The 19,052-nt window shown below is 47.9% G+C and overlaps 1 protein-coding gene across 2 annotated transcripts in view; it reads right to left on the bottom strand.

Moving 5' to 3' along the window:
* The window catches only part of aplf (aprataxin and PNKP like factor), a 114,109-nt gene that overhangs the window by 75,901 nt on the left and 19,156 nt on the right, over positions 1 to 19,052 (bottom strand). For both annotated transcript variants that reach the window (XM_070889806.1, XM_070889807.1), the window contains exon 3: positions 5,481 to 5,641. In XM_070889806.1, the coding sequence (XP_070745907.1) occupies positions 5,481 to 5,641 (161 nt within the window). The remainder of the gene's footprint in view (positions 1 to 5,480; positions 5,642 to 19,052) is intronic.

Genomic DNA, 19,052 nt, shown 5'->3' with positions numbered 1-19,052 from the left:
TTTCATTGCCTCAATTAAATATTGATTAAAAAAACATACTTTGTACACATTAATAAAAATTTCTATTTCTATTGTCACTGAAGGTTTTTCTTACCAATACATTAGCCAATTTCAAGTTTTAGTGCACCATGTGAAACTAAATTCCTTTTCATGGTCCTTTTCAAATTGGCATGATAACTTAACAGTTCAATAAAAAAGGTCCCGATTACAAAGTACTGATGTGGATTGATAAAGCCCATTTGAAAAACATGTTTATAGATTTACAAATAATTCATGCTTAATGAGTATAATAAATAGCAAAACAGGTATAATATATAAATTTAGATTATATCCAATTATAAGTTTACAGATATTTATTAATTTCCTCAAGCTAGGTTTTTTGAATGTTTTCATGTGCTACTTATTCAGAGACACTATTCTGTTCACTCCAGAGGCTTAAGTACAAAAATCTATGCTGACAGTCCTGTGCAGTACTGAGAGAGTGTGCTGCACTGTCAGAGGTGCCCTCTTTCGGATGAGACATTGAACCAAGGGGTCCTGTCTGCTCTCTCAAGTGGACATAAAAGGTCCCATTGCACTATTTTGAAGACCAAGGGAGTTATTCCCGATGTCCTGGCCAATCAACATCACTAAAACAAATTATTTGGTCATTATCACAATGCTGTTTGTGGGAGCTTGTTGTGTGCAAATTGGCTGCCGCAGTTCCTACATTACAACAGCGACTACAATTCAAAAGTACTTTATTGACTGTAAAGTACTTTGGGTCGTCTTGAGGTCGTGAAAGATGTTATAGAAATGCAACTCTTACAAAAAATATATAATTGATTATGCTTACCACTAAAAGTTATTTCTGTACTTCATTTAAAAAGGTTTTTCAAATTAATGTGGTGTTACAGTAATCAAAGTTATAGATTACATGAATTTTACTTTCCAAAAAATATATAAATCCGCTTGACTGTGCATTCAATATATTTCATTAACTCTTAGGACCAGTAGATGCAGGGTAGGGAAAAGGGTGGAGGAAAGGAAGAGGTGGAAGGGAAGGAAAGATTTTGGGGCCAGAAAAGAACTATAAGAATCACACTATCCTCAGACATTATGGGGCCGAAATTGCCCTCCGCATTGTTTGGGGCAGATAATTTGAATGAACTGAAGATTTAGCACCCGTAGAGATGGGACAGAGAATGGAGTGATATTCGGGACTTTGTCCCAAAAAATGGAGCGGAGCGGTGTTGGGGGTGGAAATTGCCTCTGCGGGGCACTGCAGGGACAGGAGGAACGACTGAGCACCCAATTTCACCTAACTTTCATTCATGAGGCACCTGGTCCCTAGCCTTCTTAAAGGGCATATCTTTCAGGTAGGTTATGGTCATTCTCATCAGTTCTATTGGATCATCTGGTGTGTGTTTCAAGCATCAATGGGAACTTCGAGAGACAACACAAGGTCAACCAGATTTTCAGATGCCCAAATTGAAATGCTGGTGCAAGCTGTGGAGGATAGGAGGTTCCTCCTATTTGCAGAATCTGGGAGGCCCACTCAGTAGGTCTTCCGCATTGTTTGGGCAGAGGTGGTTGTTGAGGTGTCGGGCACCTTAATACTGAACCGCACAGCAACTCCGTGCCAAAAGAGGTTCAACAACATCACTCGGGTGGTGAAAGTAAGTACATGCTGCCCCAACCACTGAACTGCAGCCTCTGGCTCCTTCCCCACCCGTTACATACCAGTCTGTGTGCACTCAGCATACCACCATTTCAGTGAGAAAGCAACCAGATATCATCGGTGCCTACTCACACTTGTTGCATCCTTTCATTTGTTGCTTAGAATTCAGATCCTTAAGCTGCACATCCATGTCTTCCACATCCCTACCTGGACCGTTACTCACCAACCTTCCTTTCTTTGTAGGCCAAGATAATCGTCGTGAGCAGCAGAGAATATCGGGAATCTCGGGAGCCAGCTCCGCGGAGGGCGAGTTCATGCGCGAGTTCTGCTGGACAGAACTCAGATGAGGTCTTCGATGCGGGGGCATTCACTCAAAGGATGCTGGCCATGCGCTCTGAAATGATAGGGGCAATGACAAGGGTGCCCGAGAGCCTGTCGCAAGTGTTAAGAAGCATGGAGGAGTCTGCTTCCCGCATTGCAGACAAAGGTATATGGCATGGACACTCACACTGCTCTCATGCAGTCTCAGCAAGATGCCAAGCAACGTCTTTCTGCTGTCATGCAGTCAGTGGCTGGTGGCATAGAGTGCCTGATTGCTCTCATGCAGTCTCAGCTGAATGCCACATGAGCTCCAACTGCTGCTATCGCCGTTGGGGCCACCACAGTTCATCGGGGATCTCATGGTGTTGCGGCAGCCATCCAACTGAGCTCGAGCACCTTGGTGGGAATGCTGAGATGCTGCCCCGGGTGAGTGACACAGGGTCATTGGAACCTGCTTGTCCTCTCTCAGGATGACAGCATTCCTGATCCCATCCCTGCCAGTTCGTCACTGCAACCAGCTATGGCTGGCACCCCACCATTTCAGAATGCTGGCACTCAGCCTGAGGCAGTGCAATCTGCAGCAAGCCCTTCCAGGGCCAGAGCTGGTCGAGGACGTCCTAGAAGGACATCTGTAGTGTCTTGACATGAAAGAGAGCAGCCTTTTACCAGCCATGCTGCAGCCACAGGGGAGACACTGCAGTGTAGTTCTGGATTAGGTATACGTAAAAGAGGCTATTAGGAAATGCACAAGTGTGAGTGTAAGATGTTATGTTGTTGCTTCATTTTTTGGTCCATAAATGTTGATTGGAAACTTTGTTTGTTTTTGTGTCTCATTTCAGTGTGGGGAATCACGTGTGTAAGAGCCCATTGCTGTGGGCATGGGGATGCACAGAGGAAGGTGCAAGTGGCGAGCACTTTATTGGAATCGAGCTGCTATATGATATGATCGCGGACCACACCTGCAGGATCCAGATGGTGACAGCGCCTCCTGCGTGCCAGCTGAGCCTCCTCCTGCACCTCCTGCTGAACCTCCTCGTCCTGTTCGTGGTGCTCCTCCGGCGCTACGGCTAATGGCTGTGCCCTCATGATTGCCAGGTTGTGAAGCATGCAGCAGACGACGACTAATAGGGACTCCTCCTGAGCGATCAAGGCAATGGAAGCAGTGTTTCAGGATTCTGATGGTCTGCTCAATGATGCTCCTGGTGGCTGCATCAGTGTCAATGCACGATTGTTGGGCAGGAGTGGTGGGGTTGCGGAGGGGAGTCATGAACCACGTGCACAGCGGATAGCCCTCGTCTCCTAGGAATCAGCCGCGACCTTCATTTGGGGTCTCAAACACACCTGGCACACCGTCTGGCGCAGAATGATGGCAGCGTGGCTGCTGCCAGGATAACGGGCATCAACGGCCATGATTTGGCATCTGTGATCACACACCAACTGCACATTGAGCGATTGTTATCCCTTTCGTTTTCGGAAGATCTCCGGATTGTTCTGCTGTGCCCTCGATGCGGCGTGGGAGTACTCTATGGTGTCCTGAATCCTGGGGAAGCCCGCTATTCTGAGGAAGCCACTTGACTGCTCCATCTGCATCTCTCTGATCATTGGAAATTAGATGAAGTCTCTCCTCCTCTTGTAGAGAGCGACTGTGACCTGATGGATGAAGCAATGGGCAGCAAGCTGGGAGATGTTAGAAATGTCTGCTATGTCTCCCTGAAAATATCCAGTGGCATAGAATTTGAGGGCAATTGTGACCTTGGCTGCCACTGAGAGGGCCATCCTCACCCTTGTTTGAGGCTCCAGCTCTGCCTGCAGATGGCAGAGCTCTGTGATCACGTCTTTCCTGAATCGCAGTCTCCGGAGACACTGCTCATCAGTCAGGTCGATGTACTAAAACTGTTGTCAGAAGACCCTTGCAGCATAGGGCCATCCGCCACCACGTCTGTGTGTGTCTTAGTCTGGCCACTTTCTCATCGCCCTGTGCATCCTGATCGTGCCGCTATGGATGCTCCTGCTGCTGGCCATCTGCCTGATGCTGCTGCTGTTGCCTTCTACTCTCCATATCCCTTTCTCTCTGGCTATGAGAGTCCGCGTTCCTGCCCCTTATCCTCACTGCATGCCCTTCCTCACGGCGTTCTCCACGCCATCTACAGGGCCTCCTCCACGCCCTTCTCTGCCACCCTCTCTATGGCCAATTGCAGCTATATGCCCATCTTTATCTGCCTATGGAATCATATATCTCTCCCTCTCCCGATGCCTCTGCATCCGTAATTGCCAGCGCTGTTGCCTTCTCTGAAGCATCCTGCGATAGAGTTTGGAGGAGGCAGTCAACTGCCAGCATGGACCCCACCAGTTGCAAGCAGTGACCTTCTCTGCTAATTGTCACTATTTAAGCAAGGGGAAGGATGGCAGGCAGTGTTAACTCAGGGCCAGTAATCAGTGAAGGTGGCTTTAGCCACCAAAAGTACAAGCTCTAAACTCCTCAGAAAATTTGTGCCGACAAAAATGGTAGCAGCCATAGCAAGCCTTTAAATAGCATTGGTGGTTCAGCTTGCTGATTTGACGACAACAGGAAAAGCTGTCGTTGACACCGATAAGCGTTGCTTAAATGATTTCGGGGCAAGTCCTCTTTATCGCCGTGCACGGACGAGCGGGGCAGATGGTAGCGGAGCGGGGCGGTAAGCTTTTGCACCTCCTCAGAAGAGGAGGGCCATGTCGTGATCGTCATTGTGACCGACCCAACGGGGCAGTAATTCCTTTCCGCCCAGTTACCGTCTCTTGGCCTTAAAAAAACATGCAATTTTGGCCCCTATAAGTTTACTTTTACCAAGTAACAAACTTTAATCTCACTGCAATGCTTATCCCCTACATGAGATGGAGTGCTGATGCACAAGAGCTCTAGAAGAAATATTTCATAATACAATAACTCAGTAGAGAAGACCACATGGTTGCTGTTTGAAAGATTCAATGCTGCGTACATCTCTCCAATTCTCCCAGCAATATATCTTGCATTCACACTTGCATGGTATATAGTGTACAATTTAAAGCAGTTAGCCATACATTTATTGTTAATCACTACCATTTACAAAGATCTGCATGTGAAATTAGCAACTGCAAAGCAAACAGCATCAGTCAATTCTCACATAAAAGTAACTTAAGATTAAAACTATTCAACATAACTTGCATCCATTATATATTTACCTCTTCTTATCTATAATGCCATACTATGATAGAAACCTACAACACGGGAGGCAATTCGCCTCGTCATGCACGTGCTGGCTCTTTGAAAGAGCATTCATGCTTAGTCCCATGATAGTCCTACGATAGCATGTTCATCAAAAACTACATTTCTAAACTTTCCTAACTTTGAAATGTGAAGTCAAAAATTAGAAAGGTAACAAGATTACATTATCCTTGAAAGCATCATTCTATTAATGTTGAATGAATCCAGAACACAGATGTGATTATTGTTTATTTGCTTCTGAATGAAAGAATCAGTCACCTTAAAGTCTGGTCATGGCTGGAAGAGATGACTTTATATATATATTTATCTGGCAGCAGAGAAAAACAGTCTCCAGAGTTCAGCCAGTGCCATTTATCTTTCTCCAGGGGCAGAAGCTGGTCTCCACTTGAGGACTGATGGAAACATGGATTAGTGTGTAACTGGAACAAAAAACAAGAGATATGACCAACAAATTAGTATTGATAAAGTTACTGACTGCAATCAGGTTTACATCTGATGCAAAGTGACATCATAACAATAGCAATTGGTCAAATGTGGGGCACAGAATTATTTACTTTAACTAGATTTCAGAATACAATTAAATCTCCATTACTCTCCACAATGGAATGGTGGATAATTGATAGACAGATAATTAATAGTCCCCAAACTTTGATTTTAATTATATGATGCATTGGCATGGGAATAATGACAAGTACAATACAAATAATAAATTAGATGTAATATTTTGCAAGACGGGAGAAATTGGTATTAGCAGACTAATATCTCAAGCAAGGATAACCTGAGAAAATTCTGCCAGATAGCTGCGAAGGTAAGTAAGTGGATCACAGATAATAGAGGTCCCACTGTAAAAATACTGACCTCTTCCCTTGGTTTAGACTAGGGTTGTAAGGAATTGAATCAGGGTAGTATGAATACCTAATACTAATTTCCCAATTTCACTTATAAATCGAATATCAAACACATTCTTTGATTGCCAAAACTGTGGCCATCCACTCAACCACCTCTGCCATCTATTCCCAGCTCCCTCAATCCAACCCCACCTCATCTCTTCACTCTGCAACTTCTCCCCTAGACCTCATCAGACCCAGATCCTCCATGAAGCTCACATCTGCTACATTGAGCCCCATCCAGTCTGGCTCCTGACTATCCAACATCTCCTTCTTGGTCTCATGCTTTCCAACATTGTCAACCTATCCCGATCATCAAGTATTCCATTCAAAACCGCTATCACCCATCCTTAAAAAGCCCACTCTTGCCTCCCATCTTTGCAAATTGCCACCCTATCTCTAACTTGCTCTTTTCTCCAAAGCCCATGATTAACATAGAAGAAAAGTTGGTTTGAGTATGAGTCAATGAGGAAAAATGCAGCAAATACATCACACTGGTAATAACTCTTAAGTATACAAACTGAGAATGTTGCAGCAATAAGGAAAATATTGATAGTGTAAATTCAGCTAAAATTATTCAATCTCAACTGAATTTTTAAAATTCGTTCCTGGATATGGACGTTGCTGGCAAGGCCAACATTTATTGCCCATCCCTAATTGCCCTTGAGAAGATGTTAGTGAGCCACCTTCCTGAACTGCTGCATTCCGCGTAGTGAAGGTACTCCCAGAGTGCTGTTAGGGAGGGAGTGCCAGGATTTTGACCCAGCGACGATGAAAGCTGAGGTAGATGCAGGCGGTCCATCCAGTTTTGTCTTGTAATTGTTTCTTGTAGCATTTTGTTACAACTAAGTGGCTTGCTAGGCCATTTCAGAGGGCAATTAAGAGTCAACCACATTACTGTGGGTCTGGAGTCACGTATAGGACAGACCAGGTAAGGACGGCAGATTTCCTTCCCTAAAGGACATTAGTAAACCAGATGGATTTTTACGACAATCCGGTGGTTTCATGGCCACCATTACTAGCTTTTTATTCCAGATTTATTTAATTAACTGAATTTAAATTCCCCAGCTGCCGTAATGGGATTTGAACTCACTTCCCCAGATTATTAGTCCAGGCCTCTCGATTACTAGTCCAATAACATAACCACTGTGCTGCCGTTGTCTTAAATACAACTACCAAGTCCTAAACCACAATGGAATCTTACTTTCATTGCAGCCAAGAACAAAATTCTTCACACTAAATTACTATACTCTTATGTTTTATCAATTACTGCTTATACAGTTTACTACTTACTCAGTCGTGGTTCAATGGGTCGCACTCCCGCCCGAGTCCGAACATTGTGGGTTTAAGTCCCACTCCAGAGAATTGAGCACAAAAATCTAGGCTGACACTCCAGTGCTGCATTGAGGGAGTGCTGCACTGTCAGAGGTGCCAAATTTCAGATAAGCCGTTAAACCAAGGCCTGTCTACTCTCTCAAGTGGATGTAAAGATCCCATGGCACTATTTCAAAGAAGACCAAGGGAGTTCTCCCCAGTGTCCTGGCCAATATCCCCCAACCAACATCATTAAAACAGATGATCTGGTCATTAACACATTGCCGTTTGTGGGAGTTTGCTGTATGAAAATTGGAAGCCGTGCTTCCTACATTACAACAGTGATTACACTTCAAAAAATACTTAATTGGGGATGTGTAAAGTGCTTTGGGATGTCCCGAGTTCATGAAAAGGCACTATATAAATGCAAGTCCTTCCTTCTCTCTCTGGACAATGCCAACAAAGAGATTCTTTTTTTTTTTTAAAGTCTTTAACCTCACCAATTGGGAACAGCCATCCCCATGAATGCCCTTACCATCGTCACCCCACCTCCCTCAAAACATTGTATTAAAGACAGTGAAAATCAAAGCAAGTATAGATTTAAACAGCTCCTACTTTTACTGTAATGCTTGCAGACACGGTCACTGCAGCTACCATTGAGGGTAGGAACAGATGACCAGATGCAGGAACTAAGGTTTTCCACTGACGCGCTGGCCAGGCTGCGATTTCCCTCCCTTTTATTTTAATGCGCAGGAAAAGTATTGAATTGCTAGCTAGCACACGAACGGAAAGCCCCAACCAGGACCTGCAAATCTGTGACTCTGCTAAAAATAAAAAGCAACTGGTGCCAAACTAAAATGGTTTGAATTCGTACTTCTGTAAATAAGCCCCAGCAAGGTCTAACTAAGATCAGCTGGGGTTTATGTTCAGCTCAGGTGGTCTGCCCCTGGCTTTTACCTAATTGTTACTAAGTACACACTTTGGACGGTAAAAGCAGGAAATTCCATTTTTTAAACTTTAAGGGCCCGAACTTGGTCAAAGCCAAGGCCCGCCCAAGTGCCACCCAAAGGATCGCTGAGAGACCGGGCGGTACTTTGCCAGGACGATTCCTCTGAAAGAGATGGCAGCACCTTCCGGCGGCAAAATAACGGCTTACGCCGTCAATCTGGGCAGCAGCGGGCAAGAGCTCCCAATCTCGGCGGCAAATGCGATCCTCGCCAATGTGCCGCCAAGGATTGAGTCGGGCCCAGGGAAGGTGGGGTGGGAGGGACCTAAAAATAAAAATCTTTAAAAAAAAAACACTGGACTACCTTCAGGGGATTCCATACAGATCAATCGCCGAAACATTTTTTTTAAAGATTTTTTTCCATTTTTTGCAGGTCTTCTTACCTACCGTCAGGGTTAGACCTGTCTCCATGCAGCGGTCCTTCCCCCTGCTGCCGCCGACTCCCCCCCCACACCAATATGCCAGCTCGGAGGGAGGGAGGTCACTTACTTGACTTGGCTGCCAGCGGCTGTCTCCCGGTGTTACTCCCCTCCTGCAGACCTGGAGGAATCGGTCACCGAAGGGAGAGTGGCAAAAAAACTCGGCGGCAGCCAGCAGCATGGCCACCAATTTCAGGCCCTAAGTAGTTTTATTATTGAGGCAGAATCATACAGCAAACACACAATAGTTAATGTCAAATATTTGATTAAGATCCCATAAACTAGAGAAATACAAGTAGCACACAATGTACTATAACGTTTATTTCTTTAGGGAATGGAAACGTCAAAATAAAACAAAAGTTTCCGATAGTACAGTCTGTACAGTTTCCCTTTCACTTCTCCAAATGTTGTTATTCGTTCCTGGGATGTGGGCGTCGCTGGCAAGGCCAGCATTTATTGTCCATCCCTAATTTCCCTTGAGAAGGTGTTGGTGAGCCACCTTCTTGAATCGCTGCAGTCCGTGTGGTGAAGGTACTCCCACAGTGCTGTTAGGGAGGGAGTTCCAGGATTTTGAACCAGCGACAATGAAGGAAAGACAATATATTTCCAAGTCAGGATGGTCTTCCCATGCGCCTGCTGCCCTTGTCCTTCTAGGTGGTAGAGGTCGCGAGTTTGTGAAGTGCTGTCGAAGAAGCCTTGGCGAGTTGCTGCAGTGCATCTTGTAGATGGTACACACTGCAGCCATGGTGCGCCGGTGGTGGAGGGAGTGAATGTTTAAGGATGTTCACTGATGATTGCAGTGTTCAGTTCCATTCGCAACTTCTGGCTGAAGATGGTTGCAAACGCTTCAGCGTTGGTCTTTTGCACTTGAGTGCTCGGCTGTGCCATCATTAAGAATGGGGATATTTATGGAGCCTCCTCTTCCTGTTAGTTATTTAATTGCCCAACATGATTCATGACTGGATGTGGCAGGACTGCAGAGCTTTGATCTGATCTGTTGATTGTGGGATTGTTTAGCTCTGTCTATAGCTTGCTGCTTTTGCAGTTTAGCATTCATGTAAGTCTTGTGTTGCAGCTTCCCCAGGTTGGCACCTCATTTTTAGGTACACCTGATGCTGCTCCTGGCATGCTCTTCTGCACTCCTCATTGAACCTGGATTGATTCCCTGGTAGAGTGAGGGATATGCAGGGCCATGAGGTTACAGATTATGGTGGAGTACAATTTTGCTGCTGATGGCCCACAGCGCCTTATGGAAGCCAAGTTTTGAGCTGCTAGATCTGTTCTGAATCTATCCCATTTAGCATGGTGGTAGTGCCACACATGATAGAATGTGTCCTCAGACTGAAGACGGGTCTTCGTCTCCACAAGGACTGTGCGGTGGTCACTGCTGCCAATGCTGTCATAGACATGGACAGATACATCTGCGACAGGTAGATTGATGAGGATGAGGTCAAGTAGGTTTTTTTCCTCGTATTGGTTCTTTCACCACCTGCCGCAGGCCCAGATATGTACTTCAGCACTCTGCCAGCTCGGTCAGTAGTGGTGCTACCGAGCCGCTACTGTGATAGACATAGAAGTCTCTGTCGGGGTAAGAAATTAGTGGGTGCATAGCAGAATGTGAAGAGCATGACTGCGTGGAGATTTTAAAAGAAACAGAAGAAGCAGCCTTAGCAGCAGAGGAGCCTCTGCACAACCCAGACCTCATCCTGTTTACAGATGGTTCCTCCTTTGAGAATGTGTAAAAGGGTTGCGAAAGTGGTAGATGACTAGAGAAGGTGGCAAAAGGATGGAGATAGGGAATCATGGGAAAATAGCTAAAGAAATGGTCAAGATACAGACAACTGCAGAATTAACTGAAAAAAAAAGGGGTTACCAAGAGCTGAAGTTGAGGTTAGACACGGGTCATGAGAAAGCCCAAGGCAGCACAAAGAAAGAAAGCAATTCTAGATAGGAAGGGAAAAGTAATAGCTTCTACTGATAAGGAGGAAGAGAAACTAATTGGGTTCTTTACTGATAAGGGAAGACAGTGTAGCAAAGCTATAACTAACCTACCTGACACCAGCCCTAATTTGGAGACTTTCTTGCCTGCCATTGGACGTACTCGGGGGGGGAGGCAGAAAAGGATTGGATAGACCAAGTGCTAATCAAATGTGTTCTGTTTTGAAAATGTATATCTACTGTGCTTTTCGCGCTGAAAAGGGGCTTGTCCAGGGGAAGGTAAACAGGCTCTGATTGAGAGTGTTCCTTTGTCTTGACAAGTCCCGGCCGGAGAATCTTCAATAAAGGTCCTTTATAGAAAAGGCAAGGTGTTCGTGTGTCAGTGTATTCGCTGAAACAGATTGAGGGAAAAAGAATCCGTATCAACACCTTTGTTGACAATGGTACCAGAAAAACAGGATGGGCAGTTACAACCTTATATGAGATAGTGGCAAAAAGATGTTTACCCTCAGGAACGTCAGCACAACAGGCCGAGTTACGGGCCCTATCAGAAGCATGTCGAATAGCAGAAGGACAAAGGCCTGGCTTAAAGCCAAGAGCTTGTTGCAACTGCCAGAATAAAAGTTATGTTAAAACTACAACCGGAGTTCGTATTTCATTGGAAATTAAGAGATCTAACAATAGCTTTAAGAAGAGAATGATGAGAAAAGATGTCAAGTAAGCTAAATGCAAGACACAAAGGCAAATTAAAAGAATGCCTTAGGCAAAAGGGAGGGCCGTAATCATGGGCGATTTTAACTTTCATGTTGATTGGACAAAGCAAATTGGCCAAGGAGGCCTTCAGGAAGAGTTCATAGAATGTACCTGAGATAGTTTCCTTGAACAGTATGTTACAGAACCAACCAAGGAGCAGGCTACCTTAGATCGGTACTGTGTAATGAGACAGGATTAATAAATGATCTCCTAGCAAAGGATCTCTAGGAATGAGTGACCATAACATGGTTGAATTTCAAATTCAGTTGGAGGGTGAGAAAGTTGGTTCTCAAACCAGGGTCCTAAGCTTAAATAAACGAGACTACAAAGGTATGAGGGCAGAGTCGGCTAAAGAGGACTATAGATTAAAGTATGGGACGGTTGATGAGCAGTGGCAGACATTTAAGAAGATAGTCCAGAACTCGCAACATAGATATATCCCAATGAGAAGGAAAGACTGTAAGAGAAGGGATAACCGTGGCTAACTAAGGAAATAAGAGATAATATCAAATTGAAAACAAGGGCATACAATGTGTCCAAGACTAGTGGGAGGCCAGAGTATTGGGAAACTTTTAAAAGCCAGCAGAGAACGACTTAAAAAAATGATTAAGAAAGGGAAGATAGATTAAGAAAGTAAACTAGCACGAAATATAAAAACAGACAGTGAGAGTTTCTACAGGTACATAAAAAGGAAAAGAGTGGCTTAAGTAAATGTTGGTCCCCTAGAGGATGAGACTGGGGAATTAATAATGGAGAACAGGGAAATGGCAGAGACGGTGAACAAATATTTTGTATCGGTCTTCACGGTAGAAGAAACTAAAAACATCCCAATAGTGAATAATCAAGCTGCTATAGGGAGGGAGGAACTTAATACAATCACTATCACTAATGAAGTAGTACTTGGTAAAATAATGGGACTAAAGGCAGACAAGTCCCCTGGACCTGATGGCTTACATCCTAGGGTCTTAAAAGAAGTGGCTGCAGAGGCATTGGTTGTAATCTACCAAAATTCTCTGGATTCTGAGGTGGTCCCAGCAGATTGGAAAACTGCAAATGTAACGCCCCTATTTAAAAAAGGAGGCAGACAAACAGCAGGAAACTATAGACCAGTTAGCCTAACATCTGTCGTTGTGAAAATGTTAAGAGTCCATTATTAAGGAAGCAGTAGCAGGACATTTGGAAAAGCATAATTCAATCAAGCAGAGTCAGCATGGTTTTATGAAAGAGAAAACATGTTTGACAAATTTGCTGGAGTTCTTTGAGGATGTAACAAGCAGGGTGGATAAGGAGGAACCAGTGGATGTGGTGTATTTGGATTTCCAGAAGGCATTCGATAAGGTGCCACATAAAAGGTTACTGCACAAGATAAAAGCTCACATGGTTGAGGGTAATATATTAGCATGGATAGAGGATTGGCTAACAGAAAACAGAGAGTCGAGATAAATGGGTCATTTTCCGGATGGCAAACAGTGACTAGTGGGGTGCCACTGGGATCGGTGCTGGGCCCTCAGCTATTTACAATCTATATTAATGACTTGGATGAAGGGATCGAGTGTAATGTAACCAAGTTTGCTGATGATACAAAGATGGGTGGGAAAGCAAACTGTGAGGAGGATACAAAAAATATGCAGAGGGATATTGGCAGGCTAAGTGAGTGGGCAAACATTTGGCAGACAGAGTATAATCTGGGAAAATGTGAGGTTATCCACTTTGGCAGTAAAAATAGAATGGAATCTTACAATTTAAATGGAGAAAAATTGCAAAGTGTTGCAGTACAGAGAGACCTGGGGGTCCTTGTGCATGAAGCAAACACCAGATAACACAACTCGTGATAAGAATAGGAGGGAGACTTTCATTGTGCAGGGAAACCAGCTAATAGGGCCCTGATTACGGGGCCCATGAACCATCAAAACCATTTTGCGATGAACTTAAAAGACATTATCTGTATGCATCGTCACCATCCTCCGCCTTCTCCACGACGACATGCAGGCCGTGATTTTTACCAATGGATCCATTACAGACCCAATCCGGTCCGTACTGGGGTCAAACAGGGCTGCATCATCGCCCCAACCCTCTTCTCAGTCTAACTTGCCGCCATGCTACACCTCACAGACAACAAGCTCCCCGCTGGAGTGAAACTAAACTAAGAATCAGTGGGAACCTGTTCAACCTTCGTCGTCTCCAGGCCAGGTCCAAGACCACCCCAACCTCTATCGTCGAGCTACAGTATGCGGACGACGCTTGCGTCTGCGCACATACAGAAGCTGAACTTCAGGACATAGTCGACGTATTTACTGAGGCGTACAAAAGCATGGGCCTTACACTAAACATCCGTAAGACAAAGGTCCTCCACCAGCCCGTCCTCGCCGCACAGCACTGCCCCCCAGCCATCAAGATCCACGGTGCGGCCCTGGACAACGTGGACCATTTCCCATAACTCGGGAGCCTCTTATCAACAAGAGCAGACGTTGTCGACGAGATTCAACACCGCCTCCAGTGCGCCAGTGCAGCCTTCGGCCACCTGAGAAAAAGAGTGTTTTAAGACCAGGCCCTCAAATCTGCCACCTAGCTTATGGTCTTCAGGACTGTAGTAATACCCTCCCTCCTGTATGGCTCAGAGACATGGACCATGTACAGTAGACATCTCAAGTAGCTGTAAAAATACCACTCACGAGGTCTCCGCAAGATCCTACAAATCCCCTGGGAGGACAGACGCACCAACATTAGCATCCTCGACCAGGCCAACATCCCCAGCATTGAAGCACTGACCACACTTGATCAGCTCCGCTGGGCAGCCCACATTGTCCATATGCCAGACACGAGACTCCCAAAGCAAGCGCTCTACTCGGAACTCCTTCACGGCAAACGAGCCAAAGGTGGCCAGAGGAAATGTTACAAGGACACCCTCAAAGCCTCCCTGATAAAGTGCAACATCCCCATTGACACCTGGGAGTCCCTAGCCAAAGACCGCCCTAAGTGGAGGAAGTGCATCCGGGAGGGCGCTGAACACCTCGAGTCTCATCGCTGAGAGCATGCAGAAATCAAGCGCGGGCTCTGGAAATGTGTTTTTATCTAAGCTGATACCACATGGTATTTTTGTGCCCTTTGCATTATATAACAAAATGGAGTCCTGGTCCTTCCAGAAATTTCTGCAAAAAGCAGTCGGCTTGCATAAGCAGCTCAACCTGGCTTGAAATGGCTGATAGCCATCAGACAGCTGGGAGGCAAGTCCTGCTGAGACAAGTACCCTGCCCCCATGGTACTCTCCTATTGTCTATACGACACCAGTTCCACTCCACCCCCACCCTTTTCGAAGTACTCAAACCACCAGCCATTATCTCTTGTAGAGACCTTGTCCATTTGATGCAAAAAGATAACTGACTAGGAAACTGGACAATCCTGACACAATGCAAGGCAGGTAATAGCTCATTACCACACTCTCATCGAGTAATGGCCGGCTGGTCAACTAATAATCCTGACAAAAGGAAATATCTGGAAACCACGTCAGGACAAGGATGTAGTAATTAACTCTTTATCTGTATTCACTGACTGCGAGACAGAGCCAATACACAGGGAGAGGCCATAACTTGGGTTTTACTGTATAAATATCTCGTGAAATTGTACCATTTCGGAGGTGTTCACTTAGCCATTGACTGAGTATGACCTTTCCCTTGCTAACAAGTAAATTAAAGAAACTTCTGCCGGAGCTGAAGGTGTCTGAGTCGTTTATCGGAGGTCGAGATTTCGACAAGGCAACGGAAAGAGCGTGCGGCAAACCGGTCCCACCTACCCTTTCCCTCAACGACTATCTGTCCCACCTGTAACAGGGACTATGGTTCTCGTATTGGACTGTTTAAACCACCTAAGGACTCATTTTAAGAGTGGAAGCAAGTCTTCCTCGATTCCGAGGGACAGCCTATGATGATGATGATCTGCATGACACGAAACCTCCCGGTACAAACACAATGTAATCCCTATATAACTGGTAGCAGAACTGTATTTGATTGAGAAGGTGGGAAGAGACATCTCGACCTCTGCTGGGCACGTGCTCGAGAAATAAAGACCTGATGTTGAATTAAAACCTATCCAACTCAACTCAAAAGAAGAACCATTAGTGGTCTCGGTTGAAAAGCAACTGAGACAGTGCGGGCGCATTTCACCCGACCGAAGTCTGGTCTCTGAAGTGTTACTTCAACAAGTTTCGGCCTCGGTTGCTCCTGATTTTTTGGAGCAACTGGTGTAGAACGGAGTATCTTAGAAATTCAAATTCTCGGCATTTAGTTTGCTCCAGTTCGAGTCAGTTAGAACAGTTTCACTTTGGAACAGAATTATTTTTTTCAAAAGGGGGCGTGTCCGGCCACTTACGCCTGTTTTCAAAGTTTCGGCAGTGAAAACTTACTCCAAACTAACTTAGAATGGAGTAAGTGAAGATTTTTGTACGCTCGAAAAAACCTTGTCTACACTTTAGAAAATCAGGCGTAGGTTACAAATCAGGTGTAGGGAATGGTGGGGGGGGGGGTTTAAAGGGAAGTTTGCAAACATTAAACACTTCAGTTTTACAAATAAAGAGCCATCATCAATATTAAATGATAAAACATCAATAAATCAACCAATAAATCAATCAAAAAAAATTAATAAGAAATATATATATTTTTTAAATCAATAAATAAAACATTTTCACCTTACCGACTGCAGCACCGGGAGCCCTCCAACAGCGTGCTGGGATGCCACACCCCCCCCGCAGTGTGTCTCTGTTAGTGTCTCTATCTCTCTGTCTGTCTGTCTCACTCTCTGTCTGTCAGTATCTGTGTTTCTGACAGCGAGGGGAGGGGAAGGAGGGGGGTAGAGGAGAGAGGGGAAGGAGGGGGGTAGAGGAGAGAGGGGGGGCAGGGGGAGGGATGGGGGAGGGAGGCAGAGGGGGAGGGAGGGAAGGGGGAGAAGGGGGAGGGATGGGGGGAGAAGGGGGAAGGAAGGGGGAGAAGGGGGAGAAGGGGGAAGGAAGGGGGAGAAGGGGAAGGAAGGGGGAGAAGGGGGAAGAAAGGGGGAGACGGGAGAAGGAAGGGGGAGAAGGGGGAAGGGGGAAGGAAGGGAGAGAAGGGGAGGGGGGGGGAGAGAAGGGGGAGGGGGGAGAGAAGGGGGAGGGGGGAGAGAAGGGGGAGGGGGGAGAGAAGGGGGAGGGGGGAGAGAAGGGGGAGGGGGGAGAGAAGGGGGAGGGGGGGAGAGAAGGGGGAGGGGGGAGGAAGAGAAGGGGGGAGGAGGAAGGGAAGGGGGGAGGAGGAGAAGGAGAAGGGGGGAGGAGGAGAAGGGAGGAGGAGAAGGGGAAGGGGGGGGAGGAGGAGAAGGGGAAGGGGGGAGGAGGAGAAGGGGAAGGGGGGAGGAGGAGAAGGGGAAGGGGGGGAGGAGGAGAAGGCGAAGGAGGGAGGGGAAGGGAATGGGGGGAAGGAGAAGGGGGGAAGGGGAAGGGAAGGGGGGAAGGAGAAGGGGGGGAAGGAGAAGGGGGGGAAGGAGAAGGGGGGGGAAAGGAGAAGAGGGGGAAGGAGATGGGGGGAAAGGGAGATGGGGGGAAAGGGAGATGGGGGGGAAAGGGAGAAGGGGGGGGACAGGAGAAGGGGGGGACAGGAGAAGGGGGGGACAGGAGAAGGGGGAAAGGAGAAGGGGGAAAGGAGAAGGGGGAAAGGAGAAGGGGGAAAGGAGAAGGGGGGGAAGGAGAAGGGGGGAAGGAGAAGGGGGGAAGGAGAAGGGGGGAAGGAGAAGGGGGGAAAGGAGAAGGGGGGAAAGGAGAAGGGGGGAAAGGAGAAGGGGGGAAAGGAGAAGGGGGGAAAGGAGAAGGGGGGAAAGGAGAAGTGGGGAAAGGAGAAGGGGGGAAAGGAGAAGGGGGGAAAGGAGAAGGGGGGGACAGGAGAAGGGGGGAAGGAGAAGGGGGGAAGGAGAAGGGGGGAAGGAGAAGGGGGGGAAGGAGATGGGGGGAAAGGAGAAGGGGAAAAGGAGAAGGGGAAAAGGAGAAGGAGGGAAAGGAGAAGGAGGGAAAGGAGAAGGAGGGAAAGGAGAAAGGGGAAAGGAGAAGGGGGGAAAGGAGACGGGGGGAAAGGAGAAGGGGGGAAAGGAGACGGGGGAAAGGAGAAGGGGGAGGAGATGGGGGAAAGGAGATGGGGGGAAAGGAGATGGGGGGAAAGGAGAGGTGGGGGGGAGAAAGGAGAGGTGGGGAGAGAAAGGAGAGGTGGGGAGAGAAAGGAGAGGTGGGGGGAGAAAGGAGAGGTGGGGGGAGAAAGGAGAGGTGGGGGGAGAAAGGAGAGGTGGGGGGAGAAAGGAGAGGTGGGGGGAGAAAGGAGAGGTGGGGGGAGAAAGGAGAGGTGGGCGGAGAAAGGAGAGGTGGGGGGAGAAAGGAGAGGTGGGGGGAGAAAGGAGAGGTGGGGGGAGAAAGGAGAGGTGGGGGGGAAAGGAGAGGTGGGGGGAGAAAGGAGAGGTGGGGGGAGAAAGGAGAGGTGGGGGGAGAAAGGAGAGGTGGGGGGAGAAAGGAGAGGTGGGGGGAGAAAGGAGAGGTGGGGGGAGAAAGGAGAGGTGGGGGGGGGGGAAGAGAGAGAAAGGAGAGCGATGGGGGAAAAGAGGGGGGGGCCGGGCCCAAGACTTCGGGCAGGGCCCGTCCCCAGCACCAGATTTACAGGTAGGTGACGTTGGGTCGGGTCAGGTCCGAGGTCCTGGGTCGGGAGCGCGGGTCGGGTCGGGGGGAGCGCGGGTCGGGGTCGCGGAGGGAGGTCGGTTCGGTTCGGGTCGGAGGGAGGGAGAGGTCAGGTCGGGGCGGGGGTGCGCGGGTCGGTCCGGGTGAGGGGAGGTGGGGGGGGCAGGAGCGCAGGTCGGGTTGGGGGGGGGTGGATGGGATGGAGGTCGGTTCGGGTCGGGGGGGAGGGAGAGGGAGGTCAGGTCGGGGGGGCGGGGGAAGAGGAAGCGCGGGTCGGGTCTGGTCCGGATTGGGGGGGGGGGTGTCGGGAACGCGGGTCGGGGGGGAGGGGGTGGGAGGTCGGGTTGGTTCGGGTCGGGGGGGAGGGAGGTCAGGTCGGGTCTGGTCCAGTCCGGTCCGGGGGTGGGGCGGGGGAGCGGGAGTCGAGTCGGGTGGGGAGGAAGCGGGAGCTTAGCGTGTGAGGCAGCCTTATGCACGCAGCCCCAGTGAGGCCATTCGGCCAGGGCTCGGGGCTGCGTGCTTCGGGCCCCTCCCACAGTTTTGGGCGCCTGGAGCTACTGCACATGCGCGCCCACTGTAGCGCGCATGTGCAGAGGTCCCGGCACTGTTTTCAGCGCAGGGACCTAGCTCCGCCCCCTACAGCTTGTGCTGCGCCGCGCCTGACTCAAGTGGACCAGCAAGGAGCCGGAGAATCTGTAAGTTTTTTTTCGGCGCACTTTGTGGCGCGAAAAACGGGCTTCCAGGTCGGGGCTGCACCGTTCTAGGCGCGGCCCGAAACTTGGGCCCTATATTCTGTGCCCTTACTAACCTCAGTGCTTCTTCCAAATGGTGTTCAAT

This window comes from Pristiophorus japonicus, chromosome 9 (assembly GCF_044704955.1).
Source record: "Pristiophorus japonicus isolate sPriJap1 chromosome 9, sPriJap1.hap1, whole genome shotgun sequence".
In the NCBI taxonomy this organism is placed as follows: Eukaryota; Metazoa; Chordata; class Chondrichthyes; family Pristiophoridae; genus Pristiophorus; species Pristiophorus japonicus.
The sequence above is the reverse complement of the archived record's forward strand: the minus strand, read 5'-3'. Positions and strand labels throughout refer to the sequence as shown.